General features: G+C 41.5%; 1 protein-coding gene across 1 annotated transcript; it reads left to right on the forward strand.

Moving 5' to 3' along the window:
* Window positions 1–3,370: 3,370 nt before the first annotated feature.
* On the forward strand, window positions 3,371–23,671 carry nin (ninein (GSK3B interacting protein)). Its single transcript, XM_070920745.1, has 27 exons — window positions 3,371–3,577; window positions 4,566–4,659; window positions 5,461–5,645; window positions 7,725–7,770; window positions 7,860–8,035; window positions 8,406–8,552; window positions 8,783–8,950; window positions 9,062–9,198; window positions 9,408–9,548; window positions 9,966–10,140; window positions 10,275–10,385; window positions 10,648–10,737; window positions 10,934–11,069; window positions 11,257–11,378; window positions 11,883–13,006; window positions 16,345–16,443; window positions 16,535–16,604; window positions 17,102–17,269; window positions 17,356–17,472; window positions 17,717–17,830; window positions 18,030–18,176; window positions 18,312–18,491; window positions 18,592–18,708; window positions 18,797–18,898; window positions 19,169–19,261; window positions 22,386–22,499; window positions 23,312–23,671. Exons 1-27 carry the CDS (start codon window positions 3,386–3,388, stop codon window positions 23,525–23,527), a joined length of 4,581 nt encoding a protein of 1,526 aa, XP_070776846.1. The 5' UTR covers window positions 3,371–3,385; the 3' UTR covers window positions 23,528–23,671.
* Window positions 23,672–24,357: the final 686 nt, after the last annotated feature.

The following is a 24,357-nucleotide window of genomic DNA, read 5'->3' on the forward strand; positions in this document are numbered from 1 at the left end:
TAATAACAGAAACCTTTGGATGTCTTTCAAAACAGGGAAGTCTAATAAGAAACTTCCCAGTGCTAGTTTGGTCCACAGGGGGCCGGACTGTGGCCAGTCAGGCCCTCGCAGGCTCCCGGTCACCGCCCCTTCCTCTTCCAGCCGCTTTTCAAAATCCGCTACAACCCCAGAGGAGGATGAGACACAGCCGAGGACACAAAGCAGCCACCAGACCCTGTAAGCAAACCCTGCTTGGAAATAAAACGAAACCCCAACAAACCGACTGACTCGTTAAGCTAGCTAACGGCTCGTCTGTCTGTCTGGATACGGTCACCTGCGAGGGAACCGCCGCGCGACTAACGGGAGAAAATGTTGTAAAAGTTAATTTTATACGCGCGTTAATTAATCACCACATCTCAGTTGGAGAAGGAGCCAACTGTCGTCCAAGTTCGGAGACTTTGGTGAGTGTGTTTTTAGCTAACAATGTTTAAACTGTTTCCTCTTCCTCTCCCGTGTTCAACACAGTTTTAAACATTTTAGTTTTTAGGATGAAGTTAGCCAACAGCGACCCAGAACAACCGTTTCCTCCCAACACGCCTGCTGGTGAATTAGCCCGGTTAGCATAGCCCATCACTTTCCTATGAGGATCCTCTTACAACTAGCTTAACTAGCTAAACTAGCTACTTCACTGCTGGTTAACGGGTTTTTAAATTTTTTTATTGTAACTGACTTTGCTCGGGTGCAGTCAGTAAGTTACTGGAGCAAACTGCATTCAGGCTTTATTAAGGCAGCTGTTGACAGTGTTTCCAGTGAGTGATGCTACAAGGAGATTGATTTAATTAACTAAGTAACATAACATTATATGAGGTTTGTACATTTAACATGGTCTTTGAACCTAATTTTTACTGCACTTTTCCTCTTAACGTGGTTCACAGCTGACTTGAAAATCCTTGAAAAGTGTGTGGTTTTGTGACAAAGCCGTTTATAAATTATATGTGCCGTAAACTTAAATATATTGGTTTTCACATAGTAAAGTAAACACTGGTGGATATATGACTCTGAAAACAGTCACCACTGTTTATTTGATTACTACAAATGCAAATGTATCCTCCAATTTCATCAACATTGACTATGAAAGGTGTTTAAAAGTGAATAAGTGTGATTTGTTTATTGGCAGGTGAACTTTGTTGTGCCTTTTTTGCAAAGAAAAGTAAAAGATAGTAGAAATGCAATATGATTAAGAATATGTTGCATGGTGATAATGGGAAGATAAGGAGCCAAGGACAGGAATGTTTGACAATGCTGATGTTGAAGACAAAAAGTTTTTACTTTTCAGATTGACATCTGTTAGTAGTAATTACCAATCACACCAGCATCAGTGAATGCTGGGATGGTGTGAGGATTAACCTCCTTCTTTTGACCTGGACCAGAATGATTCTGTGGCCGCAGCAGCTGTCAAACCACGGCTACCGTGAGCCGCCGAGCCGAGCAGGAGGGCTACTGGGATAATTGGCTCAGACGCTGCTCTGAGAACGCAAACTGAATCTGTTAGGGTTAGTGTTGTGGAGTGAAACTTGCTTAAAAACAAGGGCAGGCCAGTGCTGTTATGAATAAAAACATAATGATTATTTTCCTTAGATTAGTTTCCAGATTTTATTTTTTATTAAGTTTTTGAGACACTATAGCTTTAGACAAGCTGCCATTACTGCTGAGCCATGATGTTCTTGCATTTCATAAGCTGCTCAAATGTGCCGATGCAGAATACTGATTTGTTTTTTGTTGCTATTGTCTGTGGTGAATGGGGTACCCCAAGTCTGGGGTGTGGGGGACACCTGGCCGAGCGCTTGATGATCACACTGAGAGCAGCTGGAAAAGCAGGGGTCAGGAGGGTCCTCTTTCTATAGACATTTAGGCCCAAACTCTTTAAATATAGTGGGATACACAGCATATATATATAATGTGTATGATAGAACAAAATTGAGTAAGATGATAAGAAATAAGACACCTTATTTGTCCATTGTACAGCAAGTGATTTAAGTTGCTCCAACACCAAAAGATGGAGGATTTAGCGTGAAACAAATTCATGATACAAGTACACAAAGGCATTCAAGGGGTGCAGTTAAAAGTGCAGAAACAGTAATATTAGTTTAAATCAAGAAAAGCAAAAAAAGAAACAAAGGAGGCACTCTGAAAATACGACTGGTGCCAGCAGTCCCAACACTTGCTTAGTGTGCAGAAATGTGTGCAACAATCACATATATAATGTGTGGAAAGTGTTTGTAAGTAAAAAATAGAAGTAGATGAATGCTTCACTCTGCTCAGCTCTCCATTGCTATTTCCAGTCATGTTAACTGACATTTACCTTCCTTAAGCTTCAGGTGGCTGACCTGCGCTGTGGCGTCTATGAGTTATGTCATTGCTTAAGTTAGTCAGACTCCATCTTTTCTTTTTCTTACCCATGATGACCTCTTGAGTTCATCTCTCACTAAAATAAAACGCTGTCTTCCTATATAATTACCCAGGATTCATTGTTTGTGTTTGCTTGAGGAAAAACATGGCTCACTGCGCAGTTTGGTATCGTGCTGAACTGGAGTCCAGACTTCTGTTTGGGGCCACAAAAAGGGCCTTGCTGTCTGTCAAATGGTTCCCATTGTTTTTCAATTACAGCAATGATGCAACCGAGTAGAAAGTATGACGACTTTGACCATGACTCTGTAACTGATGCTGCCAGCCAGTCAATGTTGGCTCAAAGCTTTGGTGTAACCTTCTCAATTAGTTCCTGGCTGCTTGCTCCACTTGGTTCAGTGCCACTGGTAAGTAACTGGTGATAAAGACCCAGGACATTTATTTTGTTGGACTTTATAAAAATAGATACCCTTCCGGATACTATACTGGAATGTAGCTACATCTACCTGTGTATACAAGCTGAACTTCCCCTTTCACGTGTGCCCCAGATTGAATTACATGGTTCATGAAACATCCCCAGCTAAAGGCGATAAAAGAGAGTCATGGTCAGTGTCAGGCTTGGCCACGTCTATCAATTTACCCGATTGTCTAATCATTCTAATTGGATTAGTCAAAGCCTCCACCACAAATGACGCTGGTGCAGTGTGTTGGTAGCTCAGTGGCTCAGCGACTCAAATGAGGGTGCTGTTAGGAACGCATGCTGTTGAGATAGATGTTTCCACCCTGCTTGTGAGTATCTTTTAACGCTGATTGGATATATTATGCTTTAGTTTACAGTGAAGAGATTTTGACCTCTTGTTTTTTTTGTTTTTTTTGCTTTCTAACGGTGATTTAAGTTGAACTCTGCTATCGTTATGGCATTTCACTCCGGATAAACACAGTGTGATTATAACTAGGATTTCCCTTCCTGTTTTTCCAGGGCAGGGTGCTGTCCTGTGGGATGGATGACACCCAAGAGCAGGACCACTACGAGGAGCGCCTAAAAGAAGTTTTTAACAGTTTTGACGCCAGCGGCTCCGGCTCACTGTGTCCAGAGGAACTCTCTGACCTCTGCCAGTCCCTGCACCTGGATGATGCCACACCAGCTCTTCTCCATACCCTGCTGCAGAACCAGGACCGCCTCACTGCCAGGGTAAGTTCATTGCTCTGGTGAAAGTGTTTGTTTGTGTCTCATAGGTGTGTTGAAGTAATTTGCTCAGAAGTTGTATTTGCAGAATTATTATTGTTCCTTTCCTGATGTACATGTGAGTCAGGGCCTTTTGACTTTCCTTTGCGTAGGGTCCTCTGCACTCTTTGAATTTGGCAGACGCCTGTGTTGAGCCACTCCAGCTTTCAGGTCTTTGTGTCTCCAGGCTTTTTTGGTGCTTTGTTAGCTGTCTTGTTGAGGAGAAAATGTGCCCCCATCAACCCTGGTCCCAGGTGTCTGTCGTCAGGACAACCAAGCTGGCTAATCACCATTCACAGATGCATTTCTTTGAGGGTGCTCCACATGGAAATGTATGAAATAGAAAGGACACTGGTCTAATCTGTGCAACTGGACTTCAGTTGGTATAAAGTGCATTCACAGGATCTCCAGTGTGTTGTTTTTATGTTTTCAGCCTAAAGTAGAAGGATGAGATGTTCCAAATTGCTTACCTCCACACTTTTGCATCAAGTTGTGTTTGTAGATAAGCGTGTGGACAGACGGATGCCTATTGTCTTGCATGTGCGGGTGTGTGTGGGCGGCATCAATGTTAGCAGAGGGCCAGTGAACTGATTGCCTACTCATGGCATCCAACAATAAGGTCAACAAAAAAAAAGAAAAGCCCACGAAAAACCGGCAGCCGCCAGCCTCGACACACAAAGAAAATCACCATATTCAGGGTTAGCAGCTGTTGATTCTTGAAGTGTGACCTCCCTGCTCCTGCTCAGCAAACCCTCCTCCACCCAGACACCCAGGGACACCCAGCCTCCACCCGGCACACGGGGAATTACATCCAATCTAAGGAATTTCATGAACTTTTGCTTTGTTTTTACTTTGCTTCACATATTACGCATTGCTGGCATTTTTACACAAATAAGTCTCACATCTATTTCAGACTTCAATTTCTAATCTTTTTTTGTTTGTTTGTTTGTTTCAGGTTGACTTCGACCAATTCAAGAATGCACTGATTCTCGTATTGTCATCAACTATTGAGCCACCACAAGCGGAACAGGAGACCTTGTCAAAACCAGGTAAAGCCTAGACTCTGGTGTTGCATGTTTTTAAAAGAAATTTCACACGGACAAATGTCTTTTTAAAATGCACACAGTATCATCCTGTAAACAAGTACAAAGCATGAAGCCATGTCAGTATTAGTTTAATATTGAACTTTGAGGAGACTTTTTCCATTCAACAAGTCAACCAAGCAGAGAAGGAGACTTGTGACAGCTGAATCAGCTGTAAATCTACATAACAGAGGCACAGAGCCAGAAGTGCAGGCCCAGAGCCAATTAGCCCACAGTTTAACTATTTGCACTCTCATGGTTGGACTGCTGGCATGGTTTGTTATTTTATGAATGTAGTGAACACACAGAGTTTAACATCTCTTCATCTGTTTTACTAAGTATCTTTATTTTTGTGAATGAATATCCTTGACTCCTTGTTGATACCAACATCTTTTTAGCTCAGTTATTGTATTTCTTTAGGGTCCCATCTCACACTAGTGATCACAAAAGAATGACAGACTGACCATACACTCTGTGTGGTAACAAGTGTATTAACAGACAACGCATTATTTATGTCTGATGGTCAATGAAGCTTAAAGTTAAACCTACAGAGTACCAGTGGATTTCTCCACACAGAACATTTGGCTTTAAAAGACTCTTTGGTTACCAGTTTTAGAGAAGTTGTTGCAGTTTAGTCATTGAACATTTTTTCTGTCTGTATTTGACAATGTGGTCTGTTGTACAAACTTTAGTGTGACATTCAAGTGCTGTGCAAGTACAACTGCTTTTTTTTTTATTGTTAATTTTCTTGTCATTGCATCTCTGCAGATTCTCCTGAGATCCAACCAAAGTTCGTGAAGGGCAGTAAACGCTATGGCCGCCGCTCCACGCCAGAGTTCATAGAGCCTATTTCAGACTTGTCTGACGTTAGAAATGCAAACCCGGTGGAGGAGGAGGAGGAGGAGGAGGATCTGGAGGACAACTATGACTCTGCTGTTCCCAGGAAGCGTGAGGTAAAAGACTAAGACTGTTCTCTGAGTTTTTCCCAGCACCCCAGACACTCGGGTGCCATCCTTATCACCTCCTGTCCTTGTTTGTACTGTGTTTCTTTGCAGCCACAGACGGTCAGCGAGGCGTTATTCTTAGCTAATCAGCTTAGTGGCATGCAGGGCAGATCCCGAAATGTAATATAGACACTCAAACACAGGATTCTCAAGGCCCTGTTCATTGCATAACAAGGCAGCACTGTCTGTAAATAACACTGCGAGCATAATTACAGTTAAATTAGCCTCCGGTAATTAAGATGGTAACCGCAATGTTTGTGTAGCGTCACGCAGTGTTGTCAGTTTAATGTTTCATGATGCGTTTGTGTGTGAGTTGAACTTTGCCCTGAGTGTGTATGCTGGCTGTGATGTGGTGGTCAAGGCAACAGTGACAGTGATTTAGGAATTTATTTCATCATGTTCAAACAGATGCGAGTTTTCAGCAGATAAAGAGGGACAGGTCGCTGATTGTATTGTTTATGGTTGTCAGTATTTTTCCTGGTTGCTGTCGAGGCCTTTTTCTTTATACAAGATTGACAGTAGGTGTCTCCCACTGTCTGCAAGGCCAGTGGCTTGAAGGCAGTATGCTTCTGTGTCACAGAGTTGTTTAGCATGAGTTCATTCATGGACATGCACAGCTTTTTGAACACTCTGCGTGGTTTCTCTGGTTGATCTTCTAGAGCCTTTTCTTGGATTATCCTGCTCTCACTGCTGACATGGAGGGTTGTTTGACGTATGTACGGAGGTCTAAGCTCCCTTTGTGCTTCCACTGCAATGGAAATCAGGGTGGGAAATATACAGTATCACCCACAATACGTCCCATTTTTGTCCTGAAAGTCTATTTGGCCGTGAAATAGTAGAGCTGTGCTGACAATTAATTGTTTAGTCGATTAACACAATGTAATCTGTGTAATGTATCAATAAAAAGGGCTTGTTTGGTGGCACAAAACTTTTGCCTTTGCACAACAGGTTTATTTTTCATACTAATGGCAGGTTGAATGTGCAAGCGTGGATCTGCTGCAGCATAATAAATCACGTCCCCAACTGGTCACCAAAACGGTATAATGATGGCCGGTTCAGCTTGTGCGCGGATGGATGTGTTAATATTCGGTGTATTGTCTGTGCTCCTGACTCCACCCCAGATGCCTGTCAGCGCCAAGACAAACACTATTCAAGACATTGAACTGAAGCGTGTCTTGGTATTGAGTAATCTAGGTTGCAACAATGCTACAATGTCCGGCCTGGGGACCAGCAGATGGGGATGGGTCAGGGGGCTCTGCCACAGAGACTGCAGGCCTGGTGTGGAGGAGGAGGAGGAGGGTGTAGCACTGTGACAGAGGAACAATGAGCCCCACTACCCCCACCCTCCTGGATGCCTATACACCATGTATCAAAACGCCACTTGCAGAACCCCATCTGTTCTTCATTCCCTCACCGCTCACTACCAAACAATAGATGGTCACGCTGGGATTGGGTCGAAGCACAGAGAGTCCCACCCAAACAAACACCTCCTCCTTTGGGATTTCTTGACGAGCACAAAAATACACAAACTGAGTTTACGTTAAACTCCACTGGTACTCAAATTGAAATTTAAGAGTATGCAATTTTAACTTTGGTTTGAAGAGTATCCTTTTCACATTTTTGAAAAGACAAAGAATGACAAAGAAAATAAAAGTTTGTCTGTCCATGACACATTTTCTCTATTATTACCACCATTCCTGATTTGCCCACTGACCAGCCCTGATGCTCGTGCCATCACAAAAGCTCTCTTGTTCTTTTTGTCAGACACTCCAGCCCCCCCCCCCCCCCCCCCCCCCCCCTTTGCACCCGCACTCAACTTCACCTAATTTAAAAACATGTTTGAACTTATAAACTGCTGATTGTCACATGAGAAAAACAGCCTGCAAGGATATTTTAATTTGGTAATTTTTTTCTCACAAATTAGTTTGTATATTTTGAGTCTTTACAACAAAACAACCTGTTAGTAGGTCATTTGAACGCCTCTTTGTGATATTAATCTCAGTCTCTGTGTGTATTTGTCTCTAACAGCGCTGGAATGCTCATGAAACAAGCACAGAGGAATATGAGGCAGAAGGTACGTCGTCAAAGTCGCAGTATTTTCAGAATACAGTCTCTTTTAAAGATGTTTGTCAGTGAATGATCAGCCTTTTACCCTGTTTGTAGGCCAGATGCATCTCTGGAACCCCGATGAGCCGAGCACACCTCGGGGAGCCGTCATTCCTCTGTCCACCCGTTTAGAGGAGAGACTGCGTGAAGCCTGCGACGAGCTGGCGATATCATGGGACGGATGTGCCGATCACACTGAACTGTTCGCTCTCTGTGAACACCTGGGCCTGGAGGTGAGATTAAAAGTCAATGAAGAGACAATTTTATTTCAGGGTGGCTTTTCAAATCTTATTATCCACACTTGAGGTTAAAGTTCTGAAATCACTTTTTATAGAATCACACTGCATTTCAATGCAATCTGGCCTAGTGGTGCACAATGTAATGCACATCTTCACAACAAAAGGTTTTTGGCTCTGGTTGTAATTTATTGATTGCATTGCCTTGTTTTCTCTTCGCTCATTTAGACAATTTGTTCAACAACCTTCAAATCACCCAGAGGGAATCAAATGATAAAGATTGCTCACTCACACAAATATACAGTGTCAAGAAAATACCTAGTCTCTCTAGCAAATGTTGTTACTTAAAAAAACATTTATTTTTCAGATAAATGTGGATGTGCTCCAGAGTCTAACCGGCGACGGAGTGATGAATGTACAGGAGTTTGTTTCCAGGGTTGTAAACCACAACAAACCCCCGACACCGTCCGCCTCCACGCCTTACAGACAGCTTAAACGACACCACTCCACTCAGGTACGTCAGTTGTTTGTTGAGCTGTACAAGGGCACAATATGCGGGGTGATTCCCTCGTTGTTCATTAATTTCTTTTAATTGTTTTTCATTGTTATCTGTTAGAGTTTGAAAAAGATGCATAAAACAAATTTCTAGTTCCTCTGTAGTAGAGTCATTGAAAGGTAGATCGCAGGTTGCATTTGCATTAAGTGGAATTTTGGAAATGAACTTTCTGTTTTCTCCCCATGCAGCCCTTTGACGAGGGAGGCCGTAGGATAGCCACTCCTTCTGCTCTGACCAGCACCATCGGCATGCGTCTCTTCTCCACCCTTGATGACGGTTCCGGTTTCACTCCAGTCGAATACATCCTGGATGCCTGGATGGAAGAGGGAATAGAAAACAGCACTGAGATCCTGCAGGTACTGCACTGTACTTATTATTCTAGTTATGACTGTGGCCATTAGTCTTAATTATGATTTACTAAAATATTCACAAGAAAGGTAAATATGTAATTGTTTGGTTTTTTGCAGGCTTTGAATTTCAGCCTAGACGGAAAACTGAGTCTTAGTGACCTCACCATGGCACTTGAAAATGAGCTACTCGTTGCTAAGAATGGGATTCACCAAGCGGCACTGGCGAGCTTCAGAGCTGAGATCAGATATCTCCTGTGAGTATGAGCATGATTATAATGCAGCTTATTCAGATCTTAATACCCTTTGTTTACTTTTTATTTATATATATTTGGAATCATTTTGAAACTGTTAAATAAATAGAACAAGATAAATAAAACCTACAGGATTATCTTTGGTTTGTTTCTGTTGTAATTTTTCTGCCGTCGTGGTTCGATTATTGTCCCTGTTGTTTTTCTCTTGTCAGAGAGCGTGTGGACAGAGAACTCAGGGAGAAAGAGAAAATCCGATCTGACCTGGAAAAAGCAGAGAAACTAAAAACTCAACTCGCCACTGAGGTGGATGAGCATCACTCTGCGATTGAGCACACGAATAACCTCAAACTCAGGTAATTTATCCCTCAGATTACGCCAGTTGTCCCTTTTTTGCTGTTTGTTCTCCAGAAGCCTCCATCCACTAACATGTCCAGAATAATTTGATTGATTCATGTTTAATTGTGCCTCCTGGTCGTCTCAGCCTGTCTCCTTCCCCACAACTTGGCATCATTTCTGAGGTGGATTTTCAGGATTAAAATACCAAGGGATTACAGCTGTATCCCTTTATCTAGTCCATTCATTGAGCCTGCAGCTGATCATAATTAGTCTTATATACTGTCACGTTACATTTATAGATTTGTATATACCACATTTTATGTGTTTCAACGACAATAACAATTTGGTACAGTCTGTATTATAGCGCTCTTTATCTTAAATTTTTCAGCATGTAAGCGTTACACTCGGCTTTCTCTGTGTCCAAATGTTTACAGGAAGCTTGAACAGGAACACAAAGAGAAGCTCGCAGCGGTACGATCAGAGCTGATGAAGGAGATGGACCAGATCCAGCAGCAGGCCGGCCTGCAACGCGAGGAACTGGAAGCGGAGGTCGAGAAGATCAGGGAGGATGAATCTTTTCTCAGAGACCACCTCTCCATCTCTGTGAAGGTACCAGAAAGATTTGTAGTGATATGATTTGGTGATGTTCGTATTGTATGTCTCTTTGCTTTAATATGTTTTTATATTACGTGTTGACGCATAATGTAAAGATAACCTTGTTGTCGGTGTCTTTTATATTTTAGGAAAACAGACGTCTTGAAATGGAGTTGCTGGACAGCTCAGAAAAACTGGTGGAGGCAGAAACCCAAATTACAAAACTCCAGACAAGTTTGGACAACATTATGAAAGAAAAGGTATGGAGACATTTTGTGTCTATCCATTAGGGAGTTTTAGCACTTCAATAATGACTTTCTCTATCGTTGGAGTTATTGGAACATACACATACTTTGTTTTTTTATTGTTTTCCTGCTTGCTTTCCTGTTTAAGATTGTCTGTGTTCTCTCTCCTCTTCAGTCTTGCTCTTTTTGTTTGTGTCTTTGTTTTTACTTTATGGTCTCAGTGCAAACAAACAAACTAAACTAAACTAACTTGTAAATTATCTTTATTTATTTTTAGTTTGGAGACCTGGACCCTGGCAGTGCCGACTTCTTTCTCCAAGAGGAACGTATTAAACAGCTACGTAGCGGCTACGAAGCTCAGTACAGGGTAACTGCATCTAAATGGCCACCTTATATATTCTCTTTTCGTTTGCGTGTCTGCACATGCACAGACATGTAAGTAGTGCTGACAGTAATGTCTTCATAGACTAGATGTTGGATACATTGAAAAATCTAACTTAACGTGGAGGACTGATTCTTTTTATCCGTTCACACGTTTAACTCGTGGTGCTCTCATTTGGTAGGAGCTGCAGGATCGTATTGACGAGCTGCAGTCAGAGTTGCAGGAGTTCCACAGTCTTGGACGAGTTCATCAGCCCTGCCACAAACCCCTCTCTGAAGAGCTGGAGAGTAAAAGTCCTGGTATGGAGTCAGATCCAGGTAGGCCTAATGAATACTTACACAACACATACACAAACATACAGCCCCTTGAGAGCTCATTATAGAGCACTACTACATCTGTAACTGCATCTGTTCACGACAACAATCAGACATTTTGAACAGAAACAAGTAAACCTTGTGTCAAATGTTCCAAGCTTCACCAACTTCTAACTTGACTTTTTTGCAGGTATCGGTTCAGAGGAGGTCCAGCCGTTCAGCATGAGCCTCGAGGCAGAGATGATGTTGGAGCAGCTGAAGGAGCAGCACCTTCAGGAAATGGAGGAGTTGCGAAACCAGCTGGAAAGCAAGGTGAGTCTAGTAGAAACCTTTTAGACAAGATATTGTATGGCATTTTTGTCATTGATATGTACTTTAATTGGTCTTTATCTGGTTTTGTGTGCTGGTACACAGTGCTGAACTTACTTGACTGTCGAGAAGAAATTAAATGAACAGTTAACTCCTGTGCCTCAAACTATTGTTGAAAGGATTAGTTTGATATTTTGGGAAATGCACTTATTTCCTTTTTTTGCTGATTAGATACAGTTGTCTATGTGGTAAATATGACGCTGCAGCCAACAAATCATTAGCTTATCTTAGATTTTGTTACCTTTGGACAGAGCCAGGCTAGCTGTTTCCCCCTTTATCTTACGCTAAGCTAACCTGCTGCTGGCTGTAGTCTCACAGTTAGTGTACAGACATGAGAACCGTATTGATCTTCTCTTCTTAATCTAACTCTTGGCACAAAAAGCAAGCGTATTTCTTTAAAAGTCAAAATATTAATTTAATTCCTCTCTATTCTTTATATCACCACAGATCAATGAATTTGACAAGATGGTAGAAAAGCAGAGGGCGACCCATGAGGACCAGAAGGCTGCATTAGCCCTCCATTACCAGCAGGAGGTCCGAGCTTTGAGGGAGGAGATGGCCGGTATTCAGAGCCACGCACAGGAGCTCCAGAGCCAGCTAGAACAGGCGGAGCTGGAGCGGACTTGTCTGGAGCAGACGCAGGCCGAGGAGAGGGAAGAGCTCGAGAATCTGCAAGAGGAGGAAGTGGGAACTCTCAGACAACAACTGCTAGAGGCCCACACCTACACTGCAGACCTGGAGGAGCAGCTGAAGACCCTCGAAGCCCAGCAGGCAGAGACAGATGAAAACCTTGTTAATGATATAGAGGAGCTGAGGAAACAACATGCCACTGAGATTAAGAAACTGGAGGAGGAGTATGTAGTGCTTTCTGATGCCAGACTGAAAGAGGAGAGAAAGAAACTGCAGGAAGAAAAGGCAGAGATGGAAAAGAGATTGTTAGATGATTACGAAGGGGAGAAGGAACTGTCGCAACAAAGCCATGAGGATAAACTGAAGGCCAGACTAGAGGAGGCAAAGGTGAGGTTTGAGGAAGAGCGTTATGAGATTGTGCAGAGGCTGACAGAGCAGTGGCAGAAAGAGAAGGCTCAGCTGGATGAGCAGAATAATGAGTCTCTGCAGGTGCTGCTGGAGGAAGAGATGTTGAGACTTGTCAGGGAACAAGAAGAGAAGGAGAGCAAGCTCAGGGAGCAGTGGGAGAGTGAACGAGCCCAGCTTCAGGAGCGCCAGGAGGAGGCTCTGCTCGAGAGAATACTGCTCGAAAAGATGCAGTTACAAGAGCAGTTTGAGCAGAGGGAGAAAAAGCTGAAGGAGGAGTGGGAGAGGGAGCGATTGCAGCTGGAGGAGGATTACGAAGGGATGCTCCAGGATAGGCTGAATGAGGACAGGGAGAAGCTTGAGACTGAGACGGAGGAGGCGGAGAAGAGACTAGAATGCTTAATGGCAGAGGAGAGGGCTCGTCTAGAGGAAAGCCACCGAGAGGCCATGAAAGAGCTGACTGTCAAGCACACTGGCGAGAGGGACGCTCTCAGCAGCATGCTGGACAAATTACGAGATGACATCGCTCAGGAGAGGTGAGATTTTTAATTATGTTTATATCATAATAACTTCTTCATCCATAAAACCTTAAATGTGCATTAATTACCCGAAGTTTTTCAACATTTTGGGTAATGCGCTTACTTGTTTTCTTGTTGCGGATCTGAAAATGTGTGCCTTATTCCAGTGTTAAAACGATATTTCCCCCCTATCTCTTTACAACGGCAGATTTTTCTCTCAACCTTTGGGTGTAACAGTTTGGAACAACAACAACAACGTACAAACTAGTTCTGATCGAGTATACCCATTGAGGTGCTGGTAGGCTGATTTTGTAACCATTGGACAGAGGTATACTAGCTGTTTCCAGTCTTTATGCTAAGCTAAGCTAACTGGCTGCTGGCTTTAGCCCAATATTGAACAGACAGATATGAGAGTCGTATCAATCTTCTCATCTAATTGTCTGCGAGAAAGCAAATGAGCACATTTCCCAAAATATCAAACTAATCCTTTGAAATAATCTACTATGCTAAAAAAAGCAATTTGTTTTGAGAAACTTAATATTTACTCTGCTATTAAGAGTTCAAAACTGTTGCTGTAACAATCATTAAATAACCATTTACAGGAGAGAAATCGAGATCAGCTTCACCCAGAGAATCAAGGAAGTGGAAGATCGTTTCTCAGGTGATCAAGAATCTGTTGCAGAGCGTTTTCAGGTGGATGTTTTGAAACTTGAAGAGCATTACCAAAGTGAGCTGAAGGCCCTTTCTGAAAGCAATGTTGAGCAGAAGCTCCACTGGGAGGCACAGATGCAGGAGACCCTTGAGAACGCAGAGGAACAAAGAAGAATGATGAAGGAGGCAATGGAGCAAGAAAGAGAGAGCCTGAATCAAGAGTGGAAAAAAGAACGACATGAGCTAGAAAGTCTTCATAAAGAGGAAATGGAAGAACTTGTCATGAAAAACCAGCGACTGCAAAATGAACTGGATGACTTCATCAGTATGGCTCAGACTAAGGAGATAGAGCTGAGTAAGCAGCTGAATGACCTCCACAATCGGCTTCAGGAAAGCCTGCAAACCAAAGACGAGCTTCTTGCTCAGTCTGAGAAGAAAGCTCTTGAGACTGAGCTCCTAATAAATCAAACAGTGGACGATTTTAAACAGGAGAGGGCAGAACTTCTGAGCAGCCAGTCAGAACTAGAGGCAAAATACAATGAGATGCTTTCCATTTCTGAGAGGCAGATTACTGAGAGGATTGAACTGTTAACTGAGCGCGATGATTTGAAGATGAAGATCGAGGAGCTGGAGGTGCTGCTTCAACAGGCAGCAGTGGACTTTGAGCTTGAGAGGACGGAGCAACACGAACATATATCCATTCTTGAGAAAAGGTTAAAAGATAATCTAGAGAATGACAAAGAAGAGCTTATAGCAGAAAGAGATGTGCTTAAAATCAGAATTAAAGAGCTGGAGGTTGAATTCAATAAGGTTTTGTCTTCTGCAGAAAAGGCTAAGGAAGAAGAAACCGAGGAATCAAATGAAATAAACACATTTACAGAGGAGGCGCTAAATACCAGAGAATGTATTTCTTTCTCTGGTGGAGAACAGGAAATATGTTTGACGTCTCCTGAAATCTGCCCCAATAGTGATGTTATTCTTGCTGATTCCTCTTATCAGGAACTAATTTGTTTGTCACCATTTCTGGGTAAGCAAGATGTTTATGTAGAGACGAAGGCCACTGATGCAGTAGACGGAGCTTTGGATGCTACCAATGATAATCAAGGAGACAACATGCTGGAAGTAAAGACAGATTCCACTGAAAACGAAGAACATGATGGTCAACTTTTGACTGACTTGACTGAGACTAATAACACATGGCCTGAAAGCACCACTGTTTTTGGTGATTGGGAATGTCACAATCAGGTTGTTGCTGTTCCAGATTCAAGCCCTGAGGAAGTTGAAGGAGACCCTAAAGTAGGTTGTTGCTCTGCAGAACTTGGACATGAAGACCCTGAATTGACATCATGTGATGGCCACAACACATATTCCCCAGTTCCAGATGAAAATCATTCAAATGTTGAATCCAAAAACAAAGCTTTTCCCCCAGAGATGCAGTGTGAGGCGGTCTCATCCCTTGAGGCGTTTGAAGGTGTAGATGAAGAGGAAGATACAACAGATGGTGAGAATAAAGTAGCTCTTGAATCATGTGAGGAGGAGAACAAACCTCAAGATGTACCAGCTTTGGTCAATGAAAGCACGTCCTATGAAGATGAGCCAGGTCATGAGATTGTGGTTGATGCCTCAGTGCTGGAGGAGACAGGTGACTCTGATGAACTGGATGCTGAGGTTTCTTGTTTACCAAATAACACTCATGACCATAGACATGATGATGGTTGTGAGGATAAGGAATATTCCCTCCTTAAACTACAGGCTTTGTATAACACTGCCACAGAGGAGAACGCCCTCCTACAGGAGCAGATTTCTCTGCTTCAACAGAAGTCAGAAATACTAGAAAATCTTCTGGATCATAACAGTGAAAAGATCAAAACTGGCCACCAGGTATTGGAAGAAAACTATAGCCTCAAAGTTAAAGTGCTACTTTTAATGGAGCATGTCAAAGAGCTGGAGGTGAAAGTCTTAAAAATGACAGATCTTCAGATTAGATATGAAGATTGCATGTGTGAAAATGCCAAACTGAAGGACCAAAACGGTGAACTTGAAAAGAGAGTTTGGAGCCTTGAAAGCAGGATGAATATTTTCCATGATTTCCAAGATCAGGTGGATGAGATCGGCTGGATGAGAGACGAGAACGGTAAGCTCTCTGAGTTGTTCAGTGAATTGGAGAGGCAGAGTGAGATTCTTGCAGCCATACATCCAGACGCTGGACGACCGGAGAGCCCCACAGAGGAGTCTCTCCTGGATCTGACCAGTCAGCTGGAGGTTAAAGTTCAGGCAGTGACTGACCTGGAGGACTGCTGTGAGGAGTTTGAGAAGCAGAACTCCGAACTTCGCAGGGCCATCACAGAGCTGCAGGACAAGTCGCAGACGTTAAATGAAACCACACAAGCTCATAGGTAACGTGGAGAGAAACTAGGAACCCGTCCCTCCATGTCACCTGTGGCTTCTCGTTGTCCCATCCCTTTCCCAAGCACAAGGTAGTGCTGTTTGTCCTACCTGTGACTAGGTTCCTAAACCCTTCGTGCGATGCAACAGATCTTGAACACTTGTGCTCCTTTGATCCCCGTAGATCAGCAGTGGAAAAGAAAAAGAAAATGCAAGTTCAATGTGTGTAAATCGTAGACAAAGATCCTTTTCAATTCTGTGTATTCTGACATGTACGGTTATATTATAGCTTGATGGAACGTAGTTTTGTCTGTCTATAGATCTGAGGCTAGTCGACTTGCTGAAGAAAACCTCGTCCTCAGGCAAAAGCTCGCTACTTTGAAGGAAGAGGACTTGAAAGAGGCCCAGGAAGAGTTGATGTAAGAAACCACTTTGGTTGTAAATTGTTACCTTTTGTTCATTTTTGTTTTGTCATGTTAACTGAAATTTTCTTCCAATGTTTGATTTTAGACAAACATTGGAGAACTTAAAAAAGGGGAAGATCGCGGCTCAAAGGGCAGCAGAGAATTTCAAGAAACAGGTACTGAAGTAACTTATTATAACAAGAGTCTACGGCCATGCTAGCAGCTCTGTGAGACTGTACTTAGGCACAGCGGTGCTTTGAGCTAAATGCTAACGTCAGCAAAGGCATGCTAACATGCTGATGTTTAGCAGGTTTAATGTTTACCGTGTTCACTGTCTTAGTTTAGCGTGTTGGCATGCTAACATTTGCTAACTGGCACTAAACACAAAGTACAAATGAGGCTAATGAGAATGTTTGTTAAACCAAAGTATTGGAGAAATTCACATTTTGACCTGATGGTGGCGCTAGATAAAAGGTCACAGTATCACCAAAGTTATTCTGATTCATCATGAGGGGAACATGAATGTCCAAATTTAATGGTTATCCATCCAATCGTTTTTGAGGTATTTCAATCTGGACCAAAGTGGTGGACTGACATGCTGCTAGCATGGCTAAAAAGTCTTTCCTCCGTCATCAGAAGTAGTTTATGAGATGTGTTACCTCCTCCTCTGCAGATTTCAGAGCTGCGTTTGCACAGCCAGCAACTGGAGAATGAGAATGGGATGCTGTCAGAGAAAAATGCCCAAAATATTGCTGATGTGGAGAATCTACGACAGCAGCTTGCAGAGCTGATAAAGGAAAATGAGAGGAGGGAGGTGTTCCCAGCTGAAGAGAAAAACAAGGTAAACTGTTTTTTTGACAGACTGACGGTTGTCATGGTGTCGTGGTGGTCGTAGCGGGTAGTTAATTGGTGGCTGTTTTGTGTTAGTTGGCAGCTTGTGTGTCTGCTCTGGAGGCAGAGCTGACCAAAGCTCTGGAAGACACTGCGCAGCTGGAGGAGAGGAATACCCAGCTGTCACAGCAGCTCTCTGGCCTCAGAGAGAAGGTGAGCATCAGGACGTGGACACTTTAATGGATCTCACTTTAACCCCATCAAAGCATGACACAGACACAAAGTGATACAGCATTAACACCACCTACCATGAAATGACTCAGCCAGTCCAGGTGAAAACAAGCACCTATGAATAATTTCACCTTCGATGACAGAAGCAAAATGTGATCTAGCTTTAGCAGTGAAGGTGTGTATATAAAGGGTTGTTTCATTATTGTTGTCATCTTCTGGTTCTCAGGCGGTCAAAGTCGACTCTATGGAGAGTCAGCTCAGCCTCCTGGTAGAGGAGCGGAAGAGTGTGGATAAGGAGACTCAGGGCCTCCGCAACCAGCTAGCCAAAGCTGAGGAGAGGGTAAGAGTCTGCTGTAACCTACAGAATCATCAGCTGTTACAATTGCTGCTAAATTAAAATGTGTAAAACCCTAACAAATCGTTTGCAGTAGCATTCATAGCAGTTAATCAGATTTGTGACCTGGATGTTCCTGGAACAAGTTGAACAACCCCGAAAACAGTGTTACTCAGGACCAAATGCATTCCTTTCTCCACTCTAGGTCAAGACAGTGGATGAAACTCTTCAGGCTGTGAACCATCAAAGTGCTCGTCTTAAGTCAGACCTCCGGGTTTTGCAGCAGGAGAGGGATTCCCTCAAACATGACGTTGCAGTGCTTCACAATCAGCTGCAAAATGTCAATGATAAAGTAAGATTTTCACGTACAGACTTAAAAAAAAAAAAAAAAAAAAACACACTTTAAGTGCAGCAAAAAAGAGTCAAGGGAGCACAATTTCGTAATTTTTTTCCAGTAGACTTGACCTTATGCCTTTGTTCATCACAGAACCATGTTTTGGAGATGGCCTTGCACTCGGGTGGTCTCCAGAATCAGAGCAAGAAGCTGTACAGAGGTGAGATGTCTCGGCTGATGGAGCAGGATCAGCAGCTGCTGAGGCAGGAAAACGAGAGGCTTCAGGCAGAAGTGCGCAGCATGAAAGGAGACCTCGTTCAGTCCCGAGAGAAGGTGAGCTGAGGACTACAGCAAACTGTAATGAACTTTAAAAACCTGCATTCATATTCTCTCTCTGTCACTAATCTACGAACTCTTCATTTTATACCTGCAGGTCCGTCAGCTTGATGCTACCATCTTGTCCCTGAAGCAGCACAAACAGCAGAGTCAGTCCTCCCTGGTGAAGGCTTTGGAACAGGAGAACGCCTCTCTGAAGCAGGAGCTCACCAAGGTATAAACTGCATAAATCTATACAGATAACCTTTGTTATTTTGCAGTGTCTGCTTCAGTTCTTATCACATGTGCTTTGTGTGTTTTAGGGCCATGAAGCAGGACAAGGACTCACAGAGCTGGAGAGCCTTCAACAAGAAAATGAGGCGCTCAGGACCCAAATGGCTCGACTGTCTACACAGCTGCTAGAGGTAAGTCGCAACCTTTCTCCTCTTATTTTAGTGTTTTTATGGTAAAATTTATTGATTTTCACTTGTTATTTAAATATATTTCCTTAATACACTTGTGCTTTGCAACTTTTGTACTTCAACCTACTCTTTTTTTGGCAAGTCTCTCTTGGAAGACTGGAAATACATTCAGGAGGACATGATTTAAGAGTATTGTTAAATAAAATGACCTCAAACTGTATATGTTTCTCCTCTGACTGTGTTACTGTCTTGTCTTACTTATTTTTCTACCAGACATTTCAGGCTCAGCTGGTCGGACTTCTGCCTCCATCACCTCACAGGATGCCCAGGGGACAGCATCGTGGCGAAGATCCGGACAACATGCAGGTACAGTACAACCTGAAGCTTCCCTGATAGCAGACTCGGGCGAATATATACATGTATTTGAAAATACATGAGCTAAAGAGTGGCATGACTGCACTTTGCTGTAGTAGGCCTGCAAGTGAAGTCATCACTTACAGGATAAACAAATTAAGAGCTCCTAATCCTTTTCAAACTACATTTTTCTGAAGATTTAGTGCCATTGCATCATTGCACGGTGTGGTATTACAATCACCTCCTGCCATTTTTCTCTCACTGTCATGATTTTCTTTTGCCATCTGTTGTCGCACTTATCATAAATTCATCATTAATGGCAATAAGAAAGGAACTATGAACTACATCTCATGTTGGAAATGTTTTGGGATATAATGGGAGTTAAATGTGAATACATCCATTGTGTTTCTTTCACTGTCACTTTGGTGTAGAACGTGTGCCCACTCGAATCGCTCAATTCAGGTGCTGAAAAATGTATTTTACTTCTTTAAAATTTTGCTTTGTGGCTGGAAGGAAAAGCAACGCGTCACCAAAATGTTCAGCATCAAAGCGAGTATTCATAACAATGACGAATTGCTTTAGTGTGCCATTTCTCAAACACCTGAGCTGAGTGTCATTTAGTTGTGATAGTCCTCATTTATTTTTATTTTCCATTACCTTTTTCTTTGCTGGGTTTTCAGTGCTCCTTGTTTTGGTGCTTTGAGATCCATCCCAGCACCTGTCTGTCCTCATCTCCTCATGTCATGTGTGTGTGCGTGTTGTGTTTACTTTCTGGGTTTGGTATTTAGTCTGTGATGCCTGTGTGTTTCTGAACTCACTGTCTCTTCTTTAGTTAGTTTCGCAGTGGTGTGATCATCTGGGTGTGGTCCTGGTAGCTGTTTTTCCATTTGTCACCCTTTTATCAGAGTCATATTGCACAAACATCCGTCTCTCCACAGCTTGATGTAGTTTGTTCAGGTTTATCTGTAAATGGCGTCATCCCACTGTTTAATTTAATAGCATACCTGCAGCATGACACTAGTTCTCATTAAAGTCATGAATGTGTTGTAAGGAAAAGAGGATCCCATTTAATATAATAATTGCGTATAGTATAAAAGTTAAGATTTGTCAGCTCAGAATGAACGAACAAGTAGTTTCATTTTCATGTCTGGTCATTTACCCAAAAGCAGTCAATATTAAATAAATGAATTGGATATTATCAAATAAATACAAATGAATAAATACAGACAAAACATGTAATATAAGCATGAAATTGTAAAATAATCCAAGTTTTTTTAAAATTTGGCTCATTATGTGATTTTTCTCATTCAGACCAAAGCAATAGCTAATTCATTAAAACATAACAAGCTCTTTTGTTTTATTCCGTAATGACTCTTTTCATCACAGTCATTGGGAATATAGTGTTGTGAAATTAGTCTTTGAAAAAACGAGATTTGAAAATAAAATGACCTGTAATTTATTGTTTATTGTAAAAAGAAGCAGATTGAAATCACATTTTATAACAATGACCTTTTAAACTTTTATTAGATTTTATATATTTTGTCTGTGTTTGTTCATATGATTATTTATTTCTTATTTATCAATGTAATATTGAACATACATTTCCATATGTAACGGCCATAAAAACCTGGTTAAAGGCTTGTTGACTGACCAGGCCTGTGTAGGTTTTTAGGATTAGAGGAGAGGGTAGAGCCGTGGTGAAGTCTACCTGCCTTTTCTCTCCAGGCGGCGATGCCGGAGCAGCGGGCGGCTCACGCAGACAGCTACCGGCGGATCGGTGGATTGTAAAACACCAGCATCTTTCTCCTGCTCTTCACTTGAGCCTCTTTTTTTCCCCCTCCAAGACAGCACTTCTCAGTCCTGCTCTTCCTCTGCTGTGTTTGGAGTCAAAATCTGACTGTGGCACATGTTGCCGTCCTTTCTGCGTCCTTATAGGAGATTGTGAACAAAAGTGGTGCCTGATTCAAAAGGCATGAATGTGTAATTGTATTTCCCTGCTGCTAGGTGGCAGGAAAACACAGAAAAGGCTCCTGAGGTTTTTCCCAATGGGATTTTGACTTAAAATAATGACGTTACTATTGAAAATGTAACACCTAAAGGAACAGAGTACAACGTTGTTTCTTGACTTTTGTAAGGACTTTTTCATGCTCTTTTGTAGTTTTTAAATACAGGGAATCTTTGTAACGCAGGGTGTATTTTTTTTCTGGGAATATTCTGCACTTGTACCATTTATCATTGTCTGAAACAGGGTATATACATCCTCAGAGGCTAAATCTTGTGTGACAGCTTGCCTTATGATCATCGAGGAGTGTTAAGTTGAGGCAAGGTTAGTGCCTAACAAGCCTTCTGAGCCTTTTCTAACAATCAAGCAAATTCAACCTGTAATTGTCAGGTGACATTACTGTGTGTGTCCAGTCAGGGTTTATAGAGATTTCTTAATGAAGGTACGAAGTTTTCACTGTTTGTCTTTTGTCGTTTATGCCTGTATTTCGTATTTGACACTACACATAGCTGAATGTTTCTTCAAGCTACCTGTTTATGTTTCTGTTGCTGCTGCTGCTGCTGCACAACCAAAGTGAGTCACATCTTTCTGGGTTTGTTTTCTTTGAACAAGGACTGTTCAAACACGTTACACAACTGTTAACTCTGAATGTTTATCTGGTATTTATTATTGTAAAATCCACATGAACCAAATCATTGTTTGTCCCCAGTAGTGTGTCATATCTATTAATGTCGTAACTGTGTTTTGAGTCATTTAGTTTTTTTCTTTTTGCACCATGTATAGACTCAAATGTATGTCATTTGTTTTATTATTTTGTTATTTATTTTAATAGGGTTTATTTTATTTATGCATTAAATTATTTTTTTGTAGAGGTATCTGGAATACATGGCATAATTTTATACCTATTTATATTTTATTTATTTTTTTTAGTGCATTGGCCTCCTTTTTAGAAATGTACCAGAAATCATTTAATGTTGAACTCAAGATGAAATAAAGAATCTAGCTCATTACAATGTGGTCTGTATGTTTGATTTTTCTCACTCACGTTTTTTGTTTAAGGGAAGAAAATTCAAGTTTCATCATCATTTTATTGCATTAGCAGCTATTTGATATCGCTCACTGTCTTCTCACCAGGATGAAAGGGAGAGGAAGATGAAGAATATGGAGGAGCGAATGAAGGAAATTGAACTGTCGCTGCATAACGTCAAACTGCTGCTCAAAGAGAAGGTGGCTCAGCTGAAAGACCAGGTCAGTTCCAAAAGCAAATATCCATCTGAAATAATAAATCACTGTCGTCTCTTCAGAAAAAAATGAATCATAAATATAATTTGGCCAAAATCCTGAAACTTTGAAATGTCTTGCATAAATGTCACATAACTAAATTCCATTTTTAAAGTGTGGGGGGGGGAAACGGCTTGTAGTTGTGTTTTCGCAGAGAAGTTGTGATTTAAAGTAGTTATTTTAGATAAAGTATTCCTTAGAGCCTGAATTTTTGAGTGTTATAAAATCCGATATTGGCCAATATTCTTTTTTTTTTTCAACGAAACCGCTGAAACAAGGTGTTATTGAATTCCTGCACACGGTCATCAGTTTATTAGAGAGACGACATTTTTTTCGTAGACCTTCATCGGGCATCAGATTCACAGTGAAAAAACACATCTCTATACTAAAGCCACAGGTTGTGACAGCCAATCAAAAAAAAAAAGGAAAACAAATCTCAAAACATTGAAGCCAAATCTCCTGAGACAACTGCCACATCAACAATTGATAAAATCATCCTTATCGAACAAATTGTCAAAATATCTAACAACTTGAACTTCAATCTAAAAGAAAACATAAAGGACGTCTTTTAGTATAATAAAAACCACTGTAGTGAGCCGCGACAGGATAATTGAGGTCTATTCTCCAAACTTTTATGCTCACTAATGCAAAAAACAAACCGCTAAACATAAACAGTTTGATAAGCCAAAGGTTCATCCGGGCTCTAGTAGCCTACATTAAATGGGATTTATTATGGAATTATCAAAGCCTTTATCACCTACTTTCTCTGACTTTTCTAGCTGCACAAGAATGGCAAAGCAGACGTGTTGATCAAAGACCTGTATGTGGAGAACTCCCAGCTGCTGGAAGCCCTGGAGATAACTGAGCAGCGGCAGAAGATCGCAGAGAAGAAGAACTACCTACTGGAAGAGAAGATCTCCAGCCTGAACAAGATAGTGCGTGACCTGAACCCCTCTCCCCTCCCCTCTCTGCCTTACCACTATCAGTGCTCATGATGTATCTCCTAAAGGTACTCGGGACATTAACAGCCCTTGCCATGTCAAATGCAAGTGTCCAAAGTCAACCCTAAACTGCACTGTTTATTTACTGAAAGATCTTTTAAAATGTGCGTTTCATTGTTTGAACCTTTGTGCAACAGATGCAGCCAAATGCACAAGAAAAAGGCCTTTTTCCGTTGCACGTCAACTGGCATGTTTTATGTTGTTTAAGCCTAATTTTGTGTGTGTGTATATATATATATACACAGTATTTTTATTTGTTCATTTTATTGTAAGCAATAATTATCAACTTAATTATATTGTGTTGATCCTATGAAGAACCCAATGTGAGGGTTAGACTGTAAAGAAAAAAAAACATGCTATTTTACAGTAATTTATATTTTTCAAAGCAGTAGCTGCTACTAGTGAATTAGTAAATATTTTACCATGACACTATATTTCTCTTTCAAAAGAGAAAAGCAATACTGAAGTGCACTTTTTATATAAGTGTTCTTTTGTCTGTGTTGTCAAAGAGATTATTTGTGCTAATCTGTCTGCTCTTTCCTTCTTAAGCCCTTAAACAAACATGTCAGTAGTGAAATCATGTAAACAGAAAAGTCAAATAATCCGGTGACCTTTTCAAGGTACTTGCTTTCATATAACACTACCTGAAGTTACATTCACTTTAAAATGAATGTCAGGAGGCAATACTATTTAAATACATCTGATTCAAATCCTATGAACAGTTGCAATATGTAAAGTTTCATATGTGAAACTGTGCCATTCTGAATGTTTTTGATGAAATGAAGGACCTCACCTTTGTAGTTGCTGCAGTGCATACACTAAAG

Source organism: Enoplosus armatus, chromosome 15 (genome assembly GCF_043641665.1).
Source record: "Enoplosus armatus isolate fEnoArm2 chromosome 15, fEnoArm2.hap1, whole genome shotgun sequence".
Taxonomy (NCBI): domain Eukaryota; kingdom Metazoa; phylum Chordata; class Actinopteri; order Centrarchiformes; family Enoplosidae; genus Enoplosus; species Enoplosus armatus.